We start from the raw sequence: 22,632 nt of genomic DNA, 5'->3' as shown, positions 1-22,632 counted from the left end.
TCGTGAGTAAATCTGATTTTGTCAGAAATCGGGAGAAATGCGGGAGAAATATGACCCCGGGAGGAAACTGGGAGAGGGCAATGAAATCGGGAGTCTCCCGCAAAAATCGGGAGGGTTGGCAAGTATGTACATGTGCAAGTCATGAGCAAGTCTCAAGTCTTGACCTACAAGTATCAAGCAAGTCCCAAGTCACTGTCGTGAGAGTCAAGCAAGTAAAGTCATTGCTCAGGTCAAGCAAGTCAAGTCAAGTCATACGAAATTCTGATGAATAACCCCAGTTTCAACATTTAAATCAGTTAAAAGACAGTGGTTATGAAAATGGACTCTCTCTCTCTCTCCATTTTGTCTTCTCTTTGCAATGCTTAATCGATTTGAAACCAAGGCCGTTTCTCAATCTCGAGGAAACTGGCTTCCAAGCCAATATTTCAAAGATGCTACGTCATCGAGTGCCGCCGAAGGACTGTTCCAATCTCCAGCATACTTGGAATTCCACCGAGGCCGTGTCCTTGGTTTGGGGGTAATTTCGAGGCTGCACATGGGTAGACTTCGCGTCCTTAAAATCCCCACAATGCTTTGCGCACGGACCAATTTCCTCAAATCTGTGGTGGAAAATGTAAGGCGGGGCCTCTCATATGAAGCACACCTGCACACTTGCTAGCCTGTTCCACTCTTCGTTTTCCAAATGCCAGGAAGGATTCTTGCTTAGCTTCTGCAGTAAGTGACTCGGAAGACATGTGCTACCAAGCAAGCATCCTCGCGATTGAGAAACGCCCCAAGTCTAACGTAGCTTAAACTTAACGTTAGCTTTCTAGCTAACACAACACATGCACGCACCTTTCTCTGTGGTTTTTTGTGACGAATGAAGTTGGATGTTGTGGTGGTCGTGTCACTGATCTTTATGCTGCAGATCCTGCATACCGCTGTTCTCTTCTTATTACCGTCATCGACAAAATAATCCTTGAATCCAAACTTCACTATTTTTGGAGTAAAGCTAGCTGTAGCCATGTTAACTGTGGCCATTTCACTACAAAAACAAACGCAAATATTTAATTTTAAACAGTCAAGTCCTTTCAAGTCATCTATCTCAAGCTTAAGTCAAGTCTCAAGTCATGAATACCAAGTCAAAGTCAAGTCAAGTCTTTTATCAATCTTAGTCAAGCAAGTCTCAAGACAAAAAATATGCGACTGAGTCTGACTCATAGACTGTATATATAAAGGTCTGTTTACATAAATTGCAGAGGTGGGGACTCGAGTCACATGACTTGACTCGAGTCCCCACCTCTGCAATTTATGTAAACAAATATTTCCAAGGCACACCTTTATAATTATTAGGATAAATAAAAACAGGTTTGAAATCATTCCAATGCATACCTTAAGACAGTAAACCAAACATATCGTTTAAAACTGGAGATATTAAAAAAATTCATGAATAAATCAATGTTAACTGGCAAAATAAGATGTGAATGAACAACAAAAATAAAAATGCTTACATTTATTTGTTATTGGCTGTGGTAGGTTATTGGTTATGTTCACATACTTATTTGATTATTAAAATGTAAACCGATCTTTTTCATGGGTGTTTAGAGTTGTACCCCCTAGATCAGGTCTCTAGTAATTGTGTGCTCCAAGTGCACCAGATTGAAGCATTTTACTTTAAAATGTTAAAACAAATATTTCTGGGGGGGCATACCCCCGGACCCCCCTATAGGGTGTGACGTCCACCCCCCAATTAAAACATTGAAACCTTCTTTATGTATATAACCAACATGTCAATACGTTTCAGTTTTTGTAGTGTATTGGTCTTTTGTAGAGATTTTTCATTTATTCTTTATATATTCTATTGTGTATTGCTTGGAGAGGGGGGGGGGGCACCAAATCCTAATCTTGCCTAGGGCACCAAAATGTCTAGGACCGGCCCTGTTAATATCTCCATCACGATCACATATTCAATACCTAACATGGCTGCTGTGGATATCACAGAAATATCCTTACAGCCACACTGGCGTCGTAGTTTTAAATCCTACACTTGGTTCAAGACTGAAATATGTCAACAACTAAAAAAGCAAACTTGTTTTGTAATGTTACAATATTTCACGCTTACCAAATCATGATGACACGGAATAACTTTGGCCCACACACCCAACTTTTCTTCTAAGCTAGCACATCCCTTCTACAAGATAGCTGTCAACCTCAGCTAATGCTAACTATGTGCTTACAAAACATAGCCCAACATTGTCTTGTTTTTCTTTTTGTATTAACTTATAAGAATTTAACAAGATGTGCAATTTCAATGTTTTTCAAAATAATACAAAAAAAAAAAAAGATTATTAATGATATTATAAACATTAAAATACATACATACCGCAAAAACATTGATACAATTTAAGATTATCATACAAATAATTTATTTAAGTTTAAAGTAAGATTTCATAATTTAGCAAGCCTTAGATCCTCAGATATGGAGATTTGGAGGTGTGAGTAATATTTTTAAGCAAATCAGCTTTAAAAAAAAATGTAAATAATTTCTGTAATATCCTTGAGTTTTTGACAGACAAAACAAGACATTTCAAGATATTTTTCAATATATTCTGATACTTTAAATGTGAAACCGTTTTGACTAGCCGATAAAATGTATTGCCAATTGGCTAACCAAGTCTGACGATGTATAACAGAATCCAGCAAGCTGAGATACATAAGCCACAGAGAATGAACTTCTGATTTAGCGACAGTTTTTCATCTGGCTCCACACACAGGCCAAACCTTGCTATTAACGCAGGGCCTTTCCATTTTTCATTCACATGGCAGTTTTATTTTTTACTTCTAATCAGCAAGGGATATGTGAAGTAGTAAAAAATATCAGTGTTATGTGCTGGTAAATAATGCATCTGATATAAACATAACGCCACATGGACTCATTGCACAGATAAGAAAATGAAGACTTGGTTGGCTGGGTTGCAAGTGTGTGAAGTGTAGTTCCAGTAATCCAAAATTCGGCTCACAGATAGCAAATAAACTTGACTCGGACAAAATACGTCTCAGGATAGTTTGTTTTTTACTCACACAAAAAAGTATCAAATACAAACACATATTCTCTCAGGTCAAAAAACTATGGAAGCTGGTAGTTGGAATCAGCTGATCCATTCAGACTGCATCTTCTGTCGGAGAGTAGCGATCTCCCATCCGTCTTCAAACATTAACATAACAGGCCACTTCACCGTCTTTGTTCCTCGGATGTCCCACTTAATGTGCCGATCTCCGTGCGTGGAAGAGCAGTCTTTATCTTCACCTTTCATGAGACGCCGTCACTGGAATCCCTCCTTCATAGCTCGGCTTCTCCAGAGCGTAGTTTTTTGACAAATGTAGTTCCAGTAATCCAAAATTCGGCTCACAGATAGCAAATAAGCTTGGCTCGGACAAAATACGTCTCAGGATAGTTTGTTTTTTACTTGCACAAAAAAGTATCAAATACAAACACATATTCTCTCAGGTCAACAAACTATGTTGCTCGGGGCTTCTTTCTCCTTTTCACCCACCCCAATCACCAGCAGCTGCCGTCGGCTATAACGTCTCGTAATCACGAACAGCTGCGGTCGTCTATGCCGTTAATTTCACACGGCTGGTTCAAATAAATAATACAATAGCACTAACAACAAAGGACTACAACATTCAAAAATATCAGACTATACACTTTAACATATGGCTCCTACATTACGCAGTCAAGCCCGCCTTAACCTGCCATCAGGCCCTGGGGCTGATGGTTTTTGTAGGCCCCCTATTTAAACAACAAATCAAAGTCATTTATAGCCTCGGCAGGCTCTGTGATCGCACTTCTCCACTCTGCTCTACACGCGCCTGGTCCTCTCCTCCATATGAGTGACGTATCGGGCCTCCCTCATGTATTTGTCCGGTTGCCGTTGGCTCCCCTCCACGTAGCAAGTCCTCGTCGTCCTCTCCATCTCCTCCAACAGATAATGTCCCTCCTGTCTGTTTTTCCTCTCCCGCTACTCCATCGCTATCAGAACCAGACGGCCTACTTGTCTCCGAGGCCGGCACCGCTACCGCTTGGTACAGAACTCATCTGTCCTTCCTCCTCATCCTGGCCTACAGGTTTAAAATAACCTGTAAGCGTCGGCATTTTTTGTAACAGCTGCTTGTCTCGAAACTCCTTTTCCCTCAACAATTTCCTTTTCCGAGCGCCACTCAAACTTTTTCTTCACTCAATCACTCGCAATTTGAATAAGTCACATGTGAAACATATTCTCATTCTGACGTGTGTGTGTGTTTGTGTATATTTGCGTTTGTGTGTATTGTGTTTGTTTCCCGGGGAAAACCCTCACGAGAAACATCGGCTGTTGTTATGCCTGCTGTGACGTCAAGTTACTCCGCTCTCTTCTTAGCATCTTGTCGACCTGGACAGCGACGACTGCTGCTGTCAACTCCATTCTCAGGATGGTGATGTGTTTCAGTGGAGCGACTCTGGACTTTCCGATCGGCAAGGAAACCTTTATTTTGCCTTGGTTGTTTGCACGATGTAGGTAGCTGTTCCATACGCATCCATGCTGGCATCGGAAAAGTGGTGGAGCTGTGCCATCTTCAGGGGTTCAAACCCTGCCGGTTTGACTCATCTCTGCACATAAAAAATGACAGCCGCTCAAGGTCGGCCAGCCACTTCATCCATTTCTGGGCCTGCCCACTGTCTATCTTCTCATCCAAACCTCTCTTTTCCCTGCAAAGGTCTCTCAGAAGGAGCTTCGCTGGCAGTACCAATGGGGCCAGGAACCCGAGGGGGTCGTAGATGGAGCTAACGATGGACAGGATTTCTCGTCTTGTAGCTGGTTTGGCCTGTGGTTGCACTTTGAACCTGAAGGTGTCTGATTCAGTGCACCACTGAGTACCAAGGGCTCTTTCCATAGGAAGCTGCTTATGGTTCAGGTCAAGATCTTTGACTTCCGTTGTTCTGTCTTTTTTAGGGATGGACGACAGGACGGCCCTACTGTTGCTGACCCACTTTGTCAGCCTGAAGCCTCCACTGGCACAGATGTCTGAGGTCCCTGGCCGAAGCAACAGCATGATCTTCTGAATCCACAGACTTTAAAACAGTCATCCACATAAAAGTTTCTGAGAAACGTTTCCACCACCTCGGGTGTTGTTTTGCCTCCTCCATCTTGTGCTGTTCTTTTTAGTGCATATGATACACAGCTGGAAGACGATGTAGCTCCGAACAGGTGCACTGTCATTCGGTAGTCTTCCATCGGTTTATTCAGATCACCATCCTGCCACCATAGGAAACGCAGAAGATCAGCATCTTGGTCTGGGACTTTGACCTGGTAGAACATCGCCTGAATGTCAGCCATCAAAGCAATAGGCTCTTCTCTGAACCTCAGAAGCACACCAACAAGGGAGTTTGTGAGGTCAGGTCCTTGTAGCAGCTGATCGTTAAGTGAGGTTCCTTGATATGTGGAGGTGCAGTCGAACACTACTCCTATCTTGTTTTTCTTTGGGTGGTAGAGACCGTGATGAGGTATGTACCACACACGTCCATCTTCTCGGCTTAACTGTTCTATGGGAATTTTGACAGCGTAGCCTTTTCCAATTATACCCGTCATGAATTCCTTGTAATCTTTGTACAGGTCCGAGCTTTCTTTGGAGACTTGTGGCACGTTGCTCTGCCATGCAGCGGTTGTCTGGCATTTTAGCTGTCTCGTTTCGCAGTGGTAAGCCAATGCAGTAGTGCCCATCCCTTAACTCTGCAGATTTTACCGCTGACCGCATGAACTGATGATCCTCCTGGGACATCTCTTCTTTGTCTTCACAGCTGAGTTCTGAGAAGTCTGCGTTATATTGCTTGATCAACAGTTCCTCTATGGTAGCTATGGAGATGTGGTTGGCTGTAATGTGGCTCACAACTCCATCCGCTGCCTTGCTGCCATCATCTGTCTTCTTCGGCCCATTCACTACCCATCCAAGGCCAGTCTTAACTGCATAGGGCCCGTCTCCGATGCTGTTTATCACCTGCCATAGCTCCAAAGCTTTAGGGGTATTGGTTCCTATAAGCATGGTGACTTCTCCTTTTATCTTTGGGATTTTCACCTCCTTCAGATATGGCCACTTCTTTAGGTCTTCCTGCAGGGGGATGTTTCCTTTCTTGACCGGTATATCTTTACATGTAAAGACCTTAGGGAGTTCAATGTACTTCCTTTCTTCAAGTCCACACACTTCCAGGTCCGACAAGATACAACTTTGGGCTGGCTTCTCCTGAACCATAGTTCGGAGTAGGATCGTAGTTCTCTTGCCTCGAACGTTCAGCTGTGTCTTCAGTGATTCAGTGCAGAAAGTCGCCGTACTTCCTGGGTCCATGAAGGCATAAGTCTCCACAACCTTCTCACTTTTACTGGACTTTACTTTTACCGGTACTATAGCCAGTACACATTCTCCGGCCCCAGTGTATCCACATGTTTCCTGCGTCAGTGACACGGGACCATTTGAGATGTTCTCATCTGGCTTTCTAAATGTAGCACTGTCCTTCTCAACATGCAAAATTCCTGGGTGTCTTAGGGAGCAGACTTGACAGGTCATCCATTTTTTGCAGTTTCTGCTAAGGTGTCCCTGTGTAAGACATCCAAAACAGAGGCCTTTAGCTTTCAGAAACTCAATCCTGTCTTTCGGTTGTTGCTCTTTGATGATTCTGCAGGAATCGAGTGTGTGGTCTCTATGGCAGAACAAACAGGGTTTTTGAAAAGCATTGACAGGCTTTGCGGCTGAGGGGCTGTACTTTAAGTTTGAGGGCGGTGTTTTCTCTTCACTCATTGGAGCGACAGCTGTGGCAAAACGGCTTTCCCTTTGCCAGCCTGACTTCCAAGCTTTAGAGTCTGTGGCCGTAGCTTTGACTTTTCCCTCCGTAGTTGTCCTGGTATCATGCATGCTTCCAAAGAGGGGGTCGTTAGCCATTTGTGATTGTCTGTATATATAGGTCACTAGGTCTGTAAACCTTGCTCTTCGTCCCTTTTTCTCTTGAACCTCGAAAGCAGCACTCTTCCATCTTTCTTTCACTTTGTATGGGAGCTTTGAGGCGACGACTCTAATGTTAGTTGGGTTTTTCCATTTCGTCCATGTACTCTATGTCCTCCATGGCATTATGGCACGTAATCAGGAAAAGGGCATAGGTAATCAGAGCTTTTCCGTCTTCAGATCTGATCTGTGGCCACTTTAGAGCTTTATCCATATAGGCGGTAGCCATTTTAAGTTCATCACCACAATGTTTCTGGAGTAGAGCCCTGGCTTCTTTGTAGCCTCTCTCTGGCGCCATGTGCTCACAACTGCGGACAAGCTCTTGAGGTTCCCCTCCGGTGAACTGTTCCAAGTAGTAAAATTTATCGCTGCTGCTCTCTGCCTTGCTGTCGATGACATGGTTGAAGGCTCTTATAAAAAAGGACTTGTAGGTGAGCGGGTCTCCCTTGAACACAGGCAAGTCTCTTTTAGGAAGATAAGACAGGTTGTGCTGCCTTACCAGCATCTCTGTAATCTGGCTTTGACGCTGCATCACATCATAGCTGTCCCTCTCCTCTCCGGTGACCTTTCCTGGGGCCCGGTCCGTGTGCTGCATCAGAAGCTCCATCCTGCGTGTCCATCCACATGCTTGACTCTGTTGGGCGTGGTTTGACAGTTCCTTTTAGTAGGTGTGCTGAGGCAAGTTTCTCACCATATTTAGCTGGTTTTTAAGCAGTTCTGAATCCGGTGCCAGATGTCTCTGACTTGCCATGACGTTGGCTGCGTTTGAGGTAGCTGCTCATACCATCCTGCTGGTCTTCATACCCGTCAAGCACCTTTAACTTTGCATCACATTCAGCTACAGCTGCCTCCAACTCTAATTGTTCTCTTTGAGCTGCTGGAGCTGCTTTGCTTGCTGCTGTATTAGAGAGGCTTCTTCTTCCTCAAGAGCCTGCTTCTTCTCTAAGGATGCTGCTCGAGCTAGCAGTAGCCTATTGCCTTTTCAGCCTCTGCCCTCCTGCGCGCAGAAGAAACGGTAGACGAAGCCACTGTATGGTTACTGGCTCTGGAGGCGCTGTCTTCAGGCCTGATATCATCTACTTCAGACGAGCAGGCTTCCTCTTCACAGTCCTCTTTTGTGCCTTCGCGTACTCCTTTAATCCATTTTTCAGTTATGCGTACAAACTGTTCAATGTTTGCTGACTTGGGATTAAACCAGTGTTGCTGGTCTTCAGACGCCTCCTCTTCAGGTAAGAGAGTTACGTACTCCTTGTTAATGTCATTAAGCTCTCCATATAATTTAGCAAAGTCATTCAGAATTTCTTCTTCCACTTTATCCACATTGCTATCATTTTCTTTAAGACGTTTCAGCTCATTAACCTTCTTGGTGAGCTGGCCCACCTTCGCTTTCCTTAATCCATTTAGCCTGTGGAGCCTCTCCTCTTTGGCCTTTTCCGTGGGCTTTGGCTCCCTCTTGTGGCTCCTCTCGGTTAGTTCTTCCATGGCTCTTTCAAATTAAACTTACTACAGTGCTTAAACTCAACTAAAAGGTGTCCAAAAATAAACGCTTCGTTTTTATAGAAAATGTCTTTTTTGCACTGTCTTCCTTAAAGAACAACTTAGTTAAATGTCTTTTACAAATGAAAAGAAAAAGGTAATCAGCTGGTAGTTGGAATCAGCTGATCCATTCAGACTGCATCTTCTGTCGGAGAGTAGCGATCTCCCATCCGTCTTCAAACATTAACATAAAAACAGGCCACTTCACCGTCTTTGTTCCTCGGATGTCCCACTTAATGTGCCGATCTCCGTGCGTGGAAGAGCAGTCTTTATCTTCACCTTTCATGCGACGCCGTCACTGGAATCCCTCCTTCATAGCTCGGCTTCTCCAGAGCGTAGTTTTTTGACAAATGTAGTTCCAGTAATCCAAAATTCTGCTCACAGATAGCAAATAAGCTTGGCTCGGAAAAAATACGTCTCAGGATAGTTTGTTTTTTACTTGCACAAAAAAGTATCAAATACAAACACATATTCTCTCAGGTCAACAAACTATGTTGCTCGGGGCTTCTTTCTCCTTCTCACCCACCCCAATCACCAGCAGCTGCCGTCGGCTATAACGTCTCGTAATCACGAACAGCTGCGGTCGTCTATGCCGTTAATTTCACACGGCTGGTTCAAATAAATAATACAATAGCACTAACAACAAAGGACTACAACATTCAAAAATATCAGACTATACACTTTGAGTTCAAACTTTCTAGGCTTGTGGCTTAATGTGAAGTTTCAGAGTGTGAAAGAGACAAACCTGAAATGACGATGCAGGTGTCTTTGGCCCGTCTCTTCATGGCCTTGTAGGCGGCATCAGACACTGCGTACAGGTGAGGAGGGTTTTCATACAGCTCCCGGCCCCGGTACGCATCGATGGTGTCTTTGCCGTAAATGTCCATCTGTCTGTACGGGTTAACGGACACGACTACTTCTCCAATGTAGGTGTAGATGCGGCCCTTCTCAAACCTGTTCCACAAAAGAAAACACAAAATTGTCAATAGCATACTTCACACTACTCGTACAGGTATTACATTATATTTCTTGCTTACAGTAGTTCATGTCAGGTAATTTCAATCTTTATCACTCAAATACACAAAACAATAATAATGATAAAAGAAAATGAGTGTCAAACTAAAGCAAGGTTAAATAACCAAATCAAAAGATGTATATAAATGTATCCTAAAATCCCAAACCAAAAAAAATATACACAATAGTGTTGTCCCTCAGCGTTATTTGCTGTAATCATCATATTTTTATATACATATTTTAAAAGTGTTTTAAAGATAAAAAAAATGCATCAAATATAAATATAAACAATGAAATAGATATACTAGATACATAAACAATAGAATTGTGTGTAAATGCATCATCTATGCATATGATACATTTTCAGTCCTCCGTTTAAGGCGGCAAAAAGCCATTTAGACCCGTTACATTTTCAGACAACCCATGAGAAACCCTCAAGTCGAAAGTTCCATGAGAGATGGTACACCTTCATGTCATACGTAACATCCTGAGAGGAAGTAACCCAAGTGTGTGTTCACTGAGAGCAGGAAATGAAACTTGTGGGCTCAAGGGCGTCACAGCCTTGAGTAACCTAATGGTGAGCTGCAAGAGGTAAAATTGACGTGTCACTAGGTTCAAAGTAGAAACCTTTTTTGTAGATGTTTCTAAAACCAGATTAGCGGTACTCTGATGTTAACATTTTTACATTTAGATCAAAACTGGGTAATGTCAGAATGGATCATGTCAGAACAAGGCAGAAATATTGCCTTCTTATTCTGAATTTTGGAAGAAACTACCAGTGTGCTAGTCATCTGTTTACTGGATCATCCATGTGGTTTCTGTTTCTCAGAATTAAAAATTAGGAAACATAATTTGACCAAAATCACAAATCCAAATGCTAGATTCTGGGTTGGCCCTAAAACATGTTTGCAAGTAAAGGAAAACAGTGCAAATGCAAAAACAGGAATCCAAACACCTGATCTCAGATGTATGAAAAGGTAGAGCAGTTCATTCAATTAGGCACACATCAGCACAAACCTAAGCACCTGCCTCTGTTACCTAACAGGTCTGATCAAGCTTTGTGTGATGAAACTCTACAGACATTATGTGCCAACCAAACATGGAACACACGTCAAGCCTCAGTCACAACATGTAACATGTTAAGTTAGAGAGTAAAGAGTTTTTCTAAATCTAGAGCTTATTTGATCTTGTTTGACATGTTGGTGGCTGTCTGCCTGTGCTGATTTCAGATGACATTTGTGAACTTTCACAGTTTTAACTGAGGACATCAAGCCAACGATGCGAAAGACACAGAGGAAGCGAGAATGGACACTGTCTGGAACAGTGTCAAATCCTCAAAGCTTCACACCAAGAAAGAGTCACGAAATGAAATCAAAGTTACATTAACTTCAACAAGTTTGCTTACACTAGCTGTTTTATTTAGTTGGTAATGTTCCATTACTGCCATGTGCTTCATGTGTTTCGGATGACAGCCACTGTGGTGATGATCACATGCACTACAAGTTCATATCTGAACCCTGGGTGAGCGGGAAATGTAGAAATGACTCATTGCCTTTTTACCCTTATATGTCATCTTTATGTCCTCTTGTAAAAACAACATTCATAATGATAACGTCAACCTGTTAATTAACTCCTTCTGTGACATATTTCTTAAGTTTAAGAGATCAGAGACTTAACAAAATACACCTAAATCTATATTTCTTTACACATATTTGATCAGAAATACCAAAGAAACAAGCCATTTTCCTTGTGAGGAATGAATGAAGCGTTACCCTTTGCATCTCTGACAACCAGCTGCTTCCCCTCCCTTCCTCCTGTCTAACACTATATCTTACCTCAGCTTCAGATTCTCCATGAACTGCTCCATGGTGACCTCATCCAGCAGCACAAAGTCTGACTTCCCAAACTCCAGGCCCTCCAGCTCCGCCATCCCTGTCCTCGTTCAACAAACACACTTAGAAAACAAAAAGACGTACAGGACTGAGAGGAACAGAAAGCCGCTTCTAGGGAGAAGAAAGAGAAGTATGGTTGCCTTCTGGGGCCGGTAGTGTGGAGTTTGTGCATGTGTGTGTGTACTGAGGGCGTGGTGAGCTCGATGGTAGATTTGAGGGTGTGCTTATTTGAGAGCTGTGGTCTACAAGCTACAGCACGTCACCCGTCAATCAACCCTCGCCTCACTTACATCTGTATAAATAGCAGGAGGCTATCTTTAAGAACTCACACCACTTCTGCATCCTCCTCATCTATGTCTCTCTTCCTGCCACAAAACATTTCGAAACTCTAAAGTTTTTTTTCGTGTGTCTTCTCTTCCCAGAACCCACATCTGTCACGCTGCCAAACAAGTGCAGTTAACTTGCCACATTTGGGGTTAGAAAAGGGCCTTTATCTGCTGGGAAGGATCGTGGCATTTCCTTTTTTAACTTTGCATTGGCAGTGCAACGTGTCCCATAGGGACTTCCCTCAAATAAGAGGTTCCCAACTCCATGCACGCTGAAAACTGAAACATTGACTTTAAATAGATGTATTATGTCAACAAATGTAACATGACTGTATTAGGTATTACGTTTTATGTAAACTTAAATCATTTTGCTTAGAACTAACCTAATACAGTTATGTGAAATCTGATGACATAATACATTTAATTAAAGTCAATATTTCAGTTTTTTCAGTGCATTTGGAAAATCCATTTTTTGCCGGAGCCAAAAGGTCTTGTCATGACTTGTAAATGTAGATCTAAGTGTGTGTGATATAATACAGAGAGTGTACGGAAATGCTGAGTGATACAGAGAGTTGATATCTAAAATTATATTTCAAAACCTTTTCCTCTAAATCAAGAACACTTTCAAGAACTTTTCAAGGTATACTGGACCTTTATTTCCATGTAAGGAACACTGTTCATGTGTTGGCCCTGTTGCACTGTCCCGAATCGCAGGGCACACTGGCAATTTCGCTGCCGAGCTGGAAAATTGTCAAGTGCATGAGGGCTCTCTTGCAGTTCAGAGGCCAGCAATTAAAGGAAAAAGGTAAACAAGGACACAGGTGTTCAGCCTTAAATATATATTAGGTTCACTGGTACTCACACACTTTAAAATAAACATAGCATTAACAAGGGTTTAAAGGGACAGCACCTCTCTGCTTACCCCTCAATTTACAAGACATGAGCACAAGAGGCTGAGTGAAAACAGTGGTGACGCCATGTTGTCTTCCAGGACCTTCGCCTAGCTCAGAGGCCATCCTTAGCATAATGTGCAGTAACTCAAGTGTGTTGCTTTGGATAAACTGCTCAACTAAATGTAATGTCAACATACAGTTCAGGTAAAGCAAAACAGGCCCTCTCTAAAGCCAGATAGTTCCCACTCTAAGCTACTGTAGAAACAAGACGTTACACCATAATAAAAACACAACCTACTCTTAGTCTCAGGTGATTATACACTCATAAAAACATAGTTACATTTCATTTCTGCCAATAGTTCCAGTACAAATTGGTCCTTTATGTGGCATTTTCTATCATGTCCTCCTTTTTGGACTAATTATGATCTCAATTGCCTATCTTTCTTGGTTGCTAAGGTGATGAAAACAAATGCTAAAAACGTTTTTTCTGTTACAACCATCAAGCTCATTTCTTTCCTGGCACCATGTGCTCTAGAAACCATGTTTTCTCTGCATCAGTAAGAGGTGTTCAGTATATAAAGGGAATGTTAGAACTAAACTGAAAAGCATTATTCAAATCAGTAAACTGATTTATGATTTCCCCTGTAAACCGTATACCTATCAGCATTGTGTTAAGGTCAATTTCACTTTGTGTCCCTTCTAGTCAGCTGCTGGCCGTTCTGGAACTTGTGTTGAAGAACGCAGTGTGTTTAGATTTCCAAACACAGGATGACTCAGCTCGTGACTCAGAAGGGTTGTGACATCATTAGCCACACTTGTTATGACTGTTGTGTCTGTTTGTGAGGGCTAAGGATGAGCAGCTATTGGTATAACCTTCTTTTTTTAAAGCTACGAAACGGCACTGTCAGAATCTCTCACTGTTAGATGATCACCCTTCATGTTTATGGCGCTCCTTTCAGTTTAAATATCAAGGCTTGGTTTGTCTAAAAAAAATATCTTCTTAATTATTAATTAATTACTTCTTATTGTATTAAGCCATTTTGAATTTTCTTTGTGCAGGTTTTCCTTCCATTAAAATCAGGAAAAGTTAACTGAATATCATTTGTGGCACTCAAAGGAACACAGAATAAATAATAATTGTACACCAACACTTTCAACTTGATTACTTGTCCCTATGAAAGCAGTCGGCAGCATGAACCACTGTCTGGAAATTAAATGGTTTCGTCCTTTTTTTGGGGAGCTTCCACTAAAGGTACATATTTGTATCATGTATTATATTACAACAGAGCCGGCCAGCTAACCAATCAGAGCAGACTGGGCTCTGGTTTCAGATAGAGGGTGAAAAGAGGTGCTGCAGCACAGGCAGTATGAGAACAATTTGCTGTTTTAACATTAGAGCATGGAGACATGTCCCAGTAGAGACACTACATACTGATATGAACCTCAAAATGGGGCCCCTTGAAGGTTTGTATTGCTGGGCAATCCCAATGTCACTCTCCAGATTTGACCAAGGCTTACAGCAGGCACAGTTGAAAACTCTGTAGACTTTGAGTTTATATAAAGCTACTAAAAATGTACTTTGATGCTAGAACGTCAAACGATCTATCTCCATGATTGTTAAACAAACACAATCCAATAAGGACATCCATGATATGCATGTCAATCCATCCACAATTTCAAGTCAAGACTGAACTTTGACGCTAAATATTTGGAGTCATTTTGTAAACTAAACCTTTAATTGTTAGGCAAACCCTCCAAATAGGAAGTCCTGGTTTCACGCTGTTATGATGGAAAGCAGTACTGTACTTTCAGATACCATGGCAACAGACCACACAGGGGAATTTCAGAGCGCCATTTTTGTATCAGTCTGATCTGTGTTTTGTTATTACTCACAATTGTTGTCACGGGTGCAGCCCTGTTTTAATGGACTCTTTAATGCATAACAGCATTCATTAGAAAATATGACCAGACCATTAAAGGGTCCTAGAGACCATCAAACTGAAACATTCAGACATAATTTAAAATATCTACCTACCGTAGAGCATCTGATATCTTGAAAGCCTGTTCTTTTTTGGTAACTCTAAAGTGAGTTTAACATTGTTTAAAGGGTACAATATCCCGTCAAATCTCCAGTTACCCTTCCTCTAAACACCCAGTTACATCCTCATCAGCCAGAGGAACTTCCTCTCTCAGTGTGACTTCAGTCCAGAGTCTGACACTGTTTCACTTCCTCTCACGCCTGTTTCTGTCTCCATCTAGAAGATAGATGGTGCCTTCAGGTGTTCCCGAAACAACAACAGAAAGGCAGTGACAAGAGCTTAAAATGCAAACTGTAACCCAAACACTCCGGTGAGGCAAATGCTGTATGGTGCAATGTTAACAAAAGTAAACAATGTGTTGTTTATCCGCCCCTGAATCTGTTCTTCTTTGGTCTACTCCCCTTTCACATCAATTCATTAAAATATGTTTACCTTACGGCTGAAAAAATAATCAAAAAACATTGCAAAAACACATAAATCTCATTATCAAAATCTGAAAACACTTTATTCTTCATGGCAGTGTTTTGAAAACCCATATAGATTCTTCAGTTTTCCTGTTTACATACATTATATTTTAGCCCTTCTGTTTAATAAAAACATGTATAGTGCAAGAGAAAAGCAATAATTAAACAAAATGGTGCGAGAGCTGTCAGTTAAATAGCTGTTTTCAGTGCAGGAGAGTTTGAAGATACAATATTGATCGATTATTTGAATGTAATGTATTTTAAAAAATCTAATAATAATAGTGTCAGAGTCTAAATCAGTATATTGCATGATATTTATCAATCTGACTTATTGATTTAAATGTTACACTTCAACAACAATCCTTTTAAAGAGGTAATTAAAAGGACAACAGATCCCAACCCATATTTGCATGTCTTATATTAACGGTTATTTTTTGTTTATCACAATCCGGTATATTGGAGTATCTGTGTACAACAGTGATCATAAAACTGAAAGTAAAATGAAAATTAACTGTGAAAATGTCAATAAAAATGATATGCTTTGGGAAACTGAACTGAAACAATGCTGATTAAAAAATACTAATTTTAGAAAATCATTTCATTTTCAAGGCTATAATGTATCACTACCAATAAAAGGAGACAGCATCAATACACGTCAGTCTCGTGATATTGAACCTCGGAAACTGAACAAACCAGCAGATGGCGCTATGCTACAATAGCCTTATAATCAATCTCTATTGTGAAAGTAAACTCAGCGGTACAAATATGTACTCAATGCTATTGGCCTCAAGAATCCCCATACAAATCCAGTTCTCATTTAGTGCACCTGCAGACTCCATAAGACAAATAACAGCTTTCAAGACACATAATAGTGTCAAAATAATGTACGATAAGGTAGCATGGTCTTTCTACCTCATTCACAAAACTTCACTCCTTATTTTTTCTTTTTCCTTAAAGATGTAAACTTTCTCTTTAAACTGTTCCAGGCTTTCTTAGGTGATTTTGGACTTTTCTCTTCCTCCTTTTGCACCCTTTCTTTCAGGGCGTATCTTCTGGAGTCAGGGCGTCTTCTATCCATTGAAGCTCCACCAAAGCAACCAGCAGCTCCCAGCTCCTCGTCTTGGTACCTTGAAGGAGAGTAACCTGCCTCATCTGCGTAAGGATATGACGTGCCGACGCCCCCCCTATATCTGGCGTTCTTGTGACTGACCGGTGGCAGAGAGCTGCTCCTCCTATTCTCTATTGTGACCGACGTCCTCTCTGTATGTCGTGACTGCTCCCTCTGCCTCCGTAAGAGTATGTGCTTTAAATCGTGGCTCTCACGGGACGGTCCAATCAGGCGAAGTTTGACACCCATGGGACATACGAGCACTGAGTTGTAAATGTTTCTGTCTTTCTTGATCTTCTCTAAAAGCACCCTGCCTTCTTGATCCATGTCCTTCAGAAGGACTTCCTGTGTGCGCAGCGATTGGTTGAGATCATCCAGGAGGCTCTGTAGTTTACCGACCGCTGTTCTCGCGCTCTTCCCATGTAGAGTGATGCTGGCGCTATCGCCTACTTTTACCACCACCATTCTGACATCATGGCATTCCACGATGCCATCAATGTCTCTTTTCCTGAGCCGATCTGCGTACCTAAACACATCTTCATCGACGATAAATGACTCACTTCGAGGACTGAATGAGCCGCGCTGATCTGGTTCTGAAGAAGGAGACGCTTTGTATGGTGAGCTTGGATGTTTGTTTGGAGATGACGGAGGCGAGGAGGAGGAGGGTGAAGATGGAGAAGAGTGCGGAGGCTTGTCTCGGCTTCTGTTAGCATTGGACGGTGAGCTGTTTCGGGGGTAGTGTTTAGAAATGGCTCCAGAGGAAGCATAGGAGGCTTTTGGGACCGGAACAATGTCCGTCTTACTGTCTGATTCAACAATCTGCTCCAGAGAGGCCTTCACAGCTTTGAGTTTCAGAAACGACCCCTTCACACGCACCTGGTCTTGACTCAGATACGTCAAACTAAAGCCATGTGACTGGAGTAGTTCTATCACCTCCGCCTCATTGGGGAAAAGGTTCAAATGTACTGTTGCCTCCACTGGTAAATCCATCTGAGAGAGGGTGGAAAAAAAGGCAATTTTGAATCTGAGCTGACACAACATGGATAATGTGTAATCAATGTTCGGTTACCTGAGGATGTTCAGAGGATTTGACTGTTAGATGATATTGTTGCCAATTCACCTCCAATACATGGGAGCATTTAGGCAGGACTGGAGCAGCAACTGTGAAAAATAATTTTTTGAATTATTATTATCGGTTTAAAGAATGACTGACCTCAACCAGCATTCTAATATGTATATATAGCTATTTTTTTATGTTGTGTATAATGTATTGAAAAACAAAAATGACCATAACACTACTATTATTAGCTTAAGAATACAGTATATATGTCAAGAGACTGACAGGTAGAACTAAATATTCCATAGGAATTATAATTATATAATAAAAAAATGCACTGAACTGCTTCAGAAATACAGTAGCAAACCGTGCCCATCACAACTGGACTATCTGTAGACACACACACACATCCCCAGCAAAACTTTCAATCCAAACGTATCCTCTCATTCAGTGCAACGGCCAGGGCATTCTATCAAGGATGTGGAATACCTTGGTTGATGATATTCTACCCAGAGACCCAGAACAAGATCTGATTGGTTGCTTTTTCTTTCTAACACAAAACCACTCAGATGCGTAGTGCATGGACCGAGAAAGACAAGACAAACAAATCAACATAACACTGTATTATTACAGATCAACAACACAGATACGATTCTCATTTATTAATTTTATTTACATTTTATTTATATAATTAAATCGATTTTATCTGAGTGTTCCAGGGTATTCTCTGAATACCTTGAAGGCCCTGACGGATCACCACTACTGAAATATGACACTGGAAATAACTTAGGGCCACATGTAACATCATGTTCCACCATGAACTTATTATTGCAGCTCCTAAAGATGGCCAGCAGATGGCGATAAAGGCCACAAAGTGGTTAATAAGAATGAAAAGAAGAAATTATGGCTTTAGTTTAGGTTGAAAGGCAGAAAAGCATCAACCACAACATACAAGTAAAATCGTAATAAATTACACTCTAGTTGTCACTATTTCCTTATTGATATTGTTTTTTGTCCAACTGAAAAAAGAGAAATAAATGATTCCTCTGGAGAATAGATATACATTTTATTCAACCCTGGATGTTTCTTTTTTGGTTATTTATGTTATTGTTTAAAGTGTTATTTATATTATAATACTTTTCATAATTATTTTCAAAATGTATTCTGTAGAAAGCAGAAACATTAGTTGAGTATGTAGACTGCAATACTCAATCGTGCTTCCCCTTTTCTCCATCCTCACACTATGATAGCTAAAGTAAACGTTTTTTAGTCTTAATAATTTGTCTAACTTAAGGGTAAATATTAATATTTCATCAAGGCAACATGACATTTAAAGTCCGTTTCATGGAAAGTGAAAGTAATTCCGTTTCAGGTAAATCGGGTCTCTTGGGCTCCTGCAACTTTACGAAACTTGAGTTAATTCAGATTGAAAACAGAGCCAAGCCGCTACAGATAAAATGCACGAATTTTATACGAACTTTAATAACGTGTATATTGAACCGTAGTAACATCCCCAAAACTGTGTTTCACTTCACTCTGTAATATTTCCAGTACAGGCAAACATACAGCAAAGCAGGCTAAATAAATGGCTTAACACTAAAAAGGCTTTGATAGATATATCACTTACTTTAAAACTCACTCCTGTTATCTCCATGACTTGACACCAGTGCGATGAAATCGAAAGCAATGTCGTCACTTCCGGTTCAGATTTACAGTTCATGATTTTGACAGTAAAATACATTTCCTTCTCGACTTTTTTTTCTAGGCAGGTTAAGTAAATACAAGTTTATGGATATTTCTATTGTAAAGTAAATACAATAGTTACTGTCAAAGTATCTGTCCAACTGTCTCAATCTGAAAATATCAGTAACTATTATTAAGCAAAGAACTTTAAAGGCAAGAGAGGTAATGCAATCAATTTGCAGCAGAAGTCATTTGTTACCAGTGAAAACTAAATGAAACCAACTATTCACACGATGGAATATTAACACCACATGGATATTGACAGCGTTACAGAGTATACTTAACACATTATGTAAAGCCATTTTGGGAAGAGAACTAGGATATTAAATTCAGGCTTTCAAAGATCAAATGTAATGCCATTATGTGTGGGGTATTCACAAGTAGAAATATTTAGAAAGTAGTTATTTTCCAGTATTTTGAACCAACAGTTTTAGAAACCAAAAGCATTTTCACTTTTTACAGTTTCAGGATTTCTCCAACTGACAAACACAGGTCATTAGTTTAGAAAGTTTATTTCAACACTGTGGAAAACAAGAAAACCAAAGAAATATTCTGCAGATGTAAAAATGTGACCATTTATTTTCTTCTGCAGATGAACGGTTTCTCCAACCCTCGGGGAAATCTGCAGGAAAATACATTTCAATTAATTATTTGTTATGCAAGAACATTGAAAGCTGTCATCACACCGATTTGAATAAATAACCATATGGTAATGGAGGCCCTACATTGTCATAAAATGGCACTTTGTGCAATTAGCTAAATTGGTATTGTCTAAAGAATCGAAAATGTAATATTGTGATGAAACATGCCATTTAAATTTTTAATGTATATAGCTGTCATGCTGCTGTTCTCTGCTACAAAAGGAGAAACATTGTTCATGTTATAGCCTTGTTACATTCATCTTTTAATATAAAGCTAAAATGTATACCCTCAATGTTGTGTACATTTCTCCTTCTGATGTAGAAAAAATATATATTTAAGGCATTTTATCAAGGTTTGAATTCCAGTGTCGCCTAGCTCAGGTCTTTGACATGAGACTTATTCACTGCAGGCCTCAGAATCGGTTAAAGGCCAATTAACAACACTTGGATCAGTACACATGTGGTCCATCTCTAAACCTGAGGTGACATGTTGGAGGTTTACCTATAACCCTGCTGTAAGGAGTCACAGCAGGGCCTCAAACGGCCTCTCATCTCTCTAGCAGACACTATAGGAAAGATCAGAGCCACTGCAGGCTGAGCCTCGCTGGAAGGTCTGCACCCGAGCAACGTTTAAAGATAGGGACTGGGCTACGGTCATATGTTGGCTTTACTTTGAAAACACTGACCTTAGTGTTCAGCTCATGCTGGAGCAGCAGAGGTCAGTCAGAAGGTCTGAGCAGGGCAGAGCCTGGCTTCATCTCTAGTTCTGTAAAAGAAAGTCATATTAAGTACTGTGTTTTTTATACAACATTTCCCTATAAGGTTACATCAAGCTTTATGTGCACTTAAAGTCTTTGCCTACGTGAGCAAGTTCAAGCAGAACATGATAATCAAATGGTTCATTGGTCCCACCATGGGGAAACGTGCAGCCTAACAGAGGCAAAGGGAGAGTGCAGATGAAGGCAAACATAAGTAAGTAACCTATTAAATGAATAGGCAAGCAGACATGCAATAAGAAATGATGAACTAAAAAACAAGAGGCAGCATGTATTTATCTGCACGTCACAATAAAGAATTTCTCTGCTGTGTTTTATTTATTTTTGCCTTGCTAATTAATAAGTTCTAAACATAACCGATGAGCAGTGAGTATTTTGCCTGCATCATCATCCCTTCATGGCACATGGTCCACTATTGGTTCAAGGTGTTCCCCTTTACCATGTGCATTCATAAGATAACATTACACAGATTTAGGCTAGGTTTAAACTAATAGTAACAATAACTCACTTTTAAGAACAAATCCCTCTGCAGTTTGTTGGAGGTTTACCTATAACCCTGCTGTAAGGAGTCACAGCAGGGCCTCAAACGGCCTCTCATCTCTCTAGCAGACACTATAGGAAAGATCAGAGCCACTGCAGGCTGAGCCTCGCTGGAAGGTCTGCACGCGAGCAATGTTAAAAGATAGGGACTGGGCTACGGTCATGTGTTGGCTTTACACTGACCTTAGTGTTCAGCTCATGCTGGAGCAGCAGAGGTCAGTCAGGAGGTCTGAGCAGGGCAGAGCCTGGCTTCATCTCTAGTTCTGTAAAAGAAACACCACAACAACATTTAACTACAGTACTGTGTATTTATGTTTAATATATAAACAAAACAAAAAAAAGGCAATACAACTCGAATGAAGGGATGACAACAGCTAATGTAAGGTAGTTTTAAACAGATCATACACACATCTGTAGATTGATTTGACAGAATAAAGCAGTATTTGCTGGTTGTCAAAAGGGCTGTAAAAATTGAAAGTTTTTGTCATCAATTCATCTGCTGATTAATTTCTCAAAGGATAAATTATTTGATCTATACAAATTCAGAAAATAGTCAAATGTCTCTCCTAATTTTTCCAAGTCCCAGTTGGTGTCCTTCAATGGCTTTTGTCAGTCTAAATCAGCCTTTCCCAAACTCAGGATCGCGGACCCGTTTTGATTGGGTCGCCAGTTAAATGCATTGCTACACACACACACACACAGCGTCAGAGCTAATGGCTGCATTTTTATAATTTTTGTATTTTATTTTGAAAATGAAATTATGCAATATAGCATTGTATATTGAATGATTTAATTTTCTAAATACAGATAAACTAAAAATAAAAGATTGTATTTGTATCAGCTCTGACGCGTCCCCCGCGAAAATTTTCGCGCTGTCTGTTTATTAATCCCGATCGTACATGATGGCAAAAAGACGATACAAAGAGGAGTTTTTAAACATTGGCTTCACAAAAGCTGTTAGAAATGGAGAGGAGCGGCCTCATTGTGTTTTATGTGGAGAGGTGCTCAGTAATGAAAGCTTGAAAATTAATAAATTGGACCGGCATCTCCAAACAAAACGTCCTCTGCATCGGGACAAATCGAAGGATTTTTTCATCCGCAAAGAAGAGTCTTTCAAGAAGCAGTGTTTTGACGGCAGAAAAGTAAGTCACTAATTTGAATCATTTGTTTTGTGTTTTTGTGAGTTTGTCAGGGTCTGTTGTGAAATTGTTTTGTTAATGCAAAGTTAGATGAAATGCAGACTGAGCCCCGGAGCGGACCGCCAGCTGTAGTGGAGTCTACTACATTCTGCAGCGGCACAGAGCAGTGTTTCAAAACAATAACCACAGGAAGATTAGAGGGAAAGTGACAGGCAGTATGAGAAGGAAAGCGAGAGAAAGTATCAGCCGCACGGACGTGACTGCTGCAGTGTGATGATGCACATAGGAATACATATGGGGGTTATTCCCTATCTTTATTCAAGAGCGTGGTCTTTAAATTTGAGAGCATACTTTATTGATTTCACGTTCAGAATATGTATTTCTTTCCCTCAAACCCTGTCCTCACACTCAAATAGTGCCTGCTTGCGCTTAGATTTGCTCTGCTTCTGCTCAAAC

At 40.8% G+C, this 22,632-nt stretch overlaps 2 protein-coding genes across 5 annotated transcripts in view; both read right to left on the bottom strand.

Annotated features, from left to right (window-relative positions):
- Window positions 1–14,723, bottom strand: part of myo1g (myosin IG) — a 71,035-nt gene extending 56,312 nt beyond the window's left edge. The window contains 3 exon segments of the mRNA XM_079656007.1: window positions 9,290–9,498; window positions 11,394–11,490; window positions 14,705–14,723. Of these exon segments, the coding sequence (XP_079512133.1) occupies window positions 9,290–9,498; window positions 11,394–11,490; window positions 14,705–14,714 (316 nt within the window). The 5' untranslated portion in view covers window positions 14,715–14,723.
- Window positions 14,724–15,186: 463 nt separating this feature from the next.
- rbm43 (RNA binding motif protein 43) lies at window positions 15,187–19,033 on the bottom strand. 4 transcript variants are annotated; one of them, XM_079653550.1, is made up of 3 exons: window positions 18,965–19,030; window positions 17,350–17,441; window positions 15,187–17,270 (listed from the first exon to the last, which is right to left on the bottom strand). In XM_079653550.1, exon 3 carries the CDS (start codon window positions 17,268–17,270, stop codon window positions 16,107–16,109), a length of 1,164 nt encoding a protein of 387 aa, XP_079509676.1. In that variant the 5' UTR covers window positions 17,350–17,441; window positions 18,965–19,030; the 3' UTR covers window positions 15,187–16,106. The 4 variants fall into 4 exon arrangements, with proteins under 4 accessions (XP_079509676.1, XP_079509677.1, XP_079509674.1 ...); XM_079653551.1 differs by lacking the exon at window positions 18,965–19,030 and adding an exon at window positions 17,827–18,957; XM_079653548.1 differs by having other exon boundaries at window positions 15,187–17,441; window positions 18,965–19,033.
- Window positions 19,034–22,632: the final 3,599 nt, after the last annotated feature.

Source organism: Notothenia rossii (assembly GCF_949606895.1).
Source record: "Notothenia rossii genome assembly, chromosome: 10".
In the NCBI taxonomy this organism is placed as follows: Eukaryota; Metazoa; Chordata; class Actinopteri; order Perciformes; family Nototheniidae; genus Notothenia; species Notothenia rossii.
The sequence above is the reverse complement of the archived record's forward strand: the minus strand, read 5'-3'. Positions and strand labels throughout refer to the sequence as shown.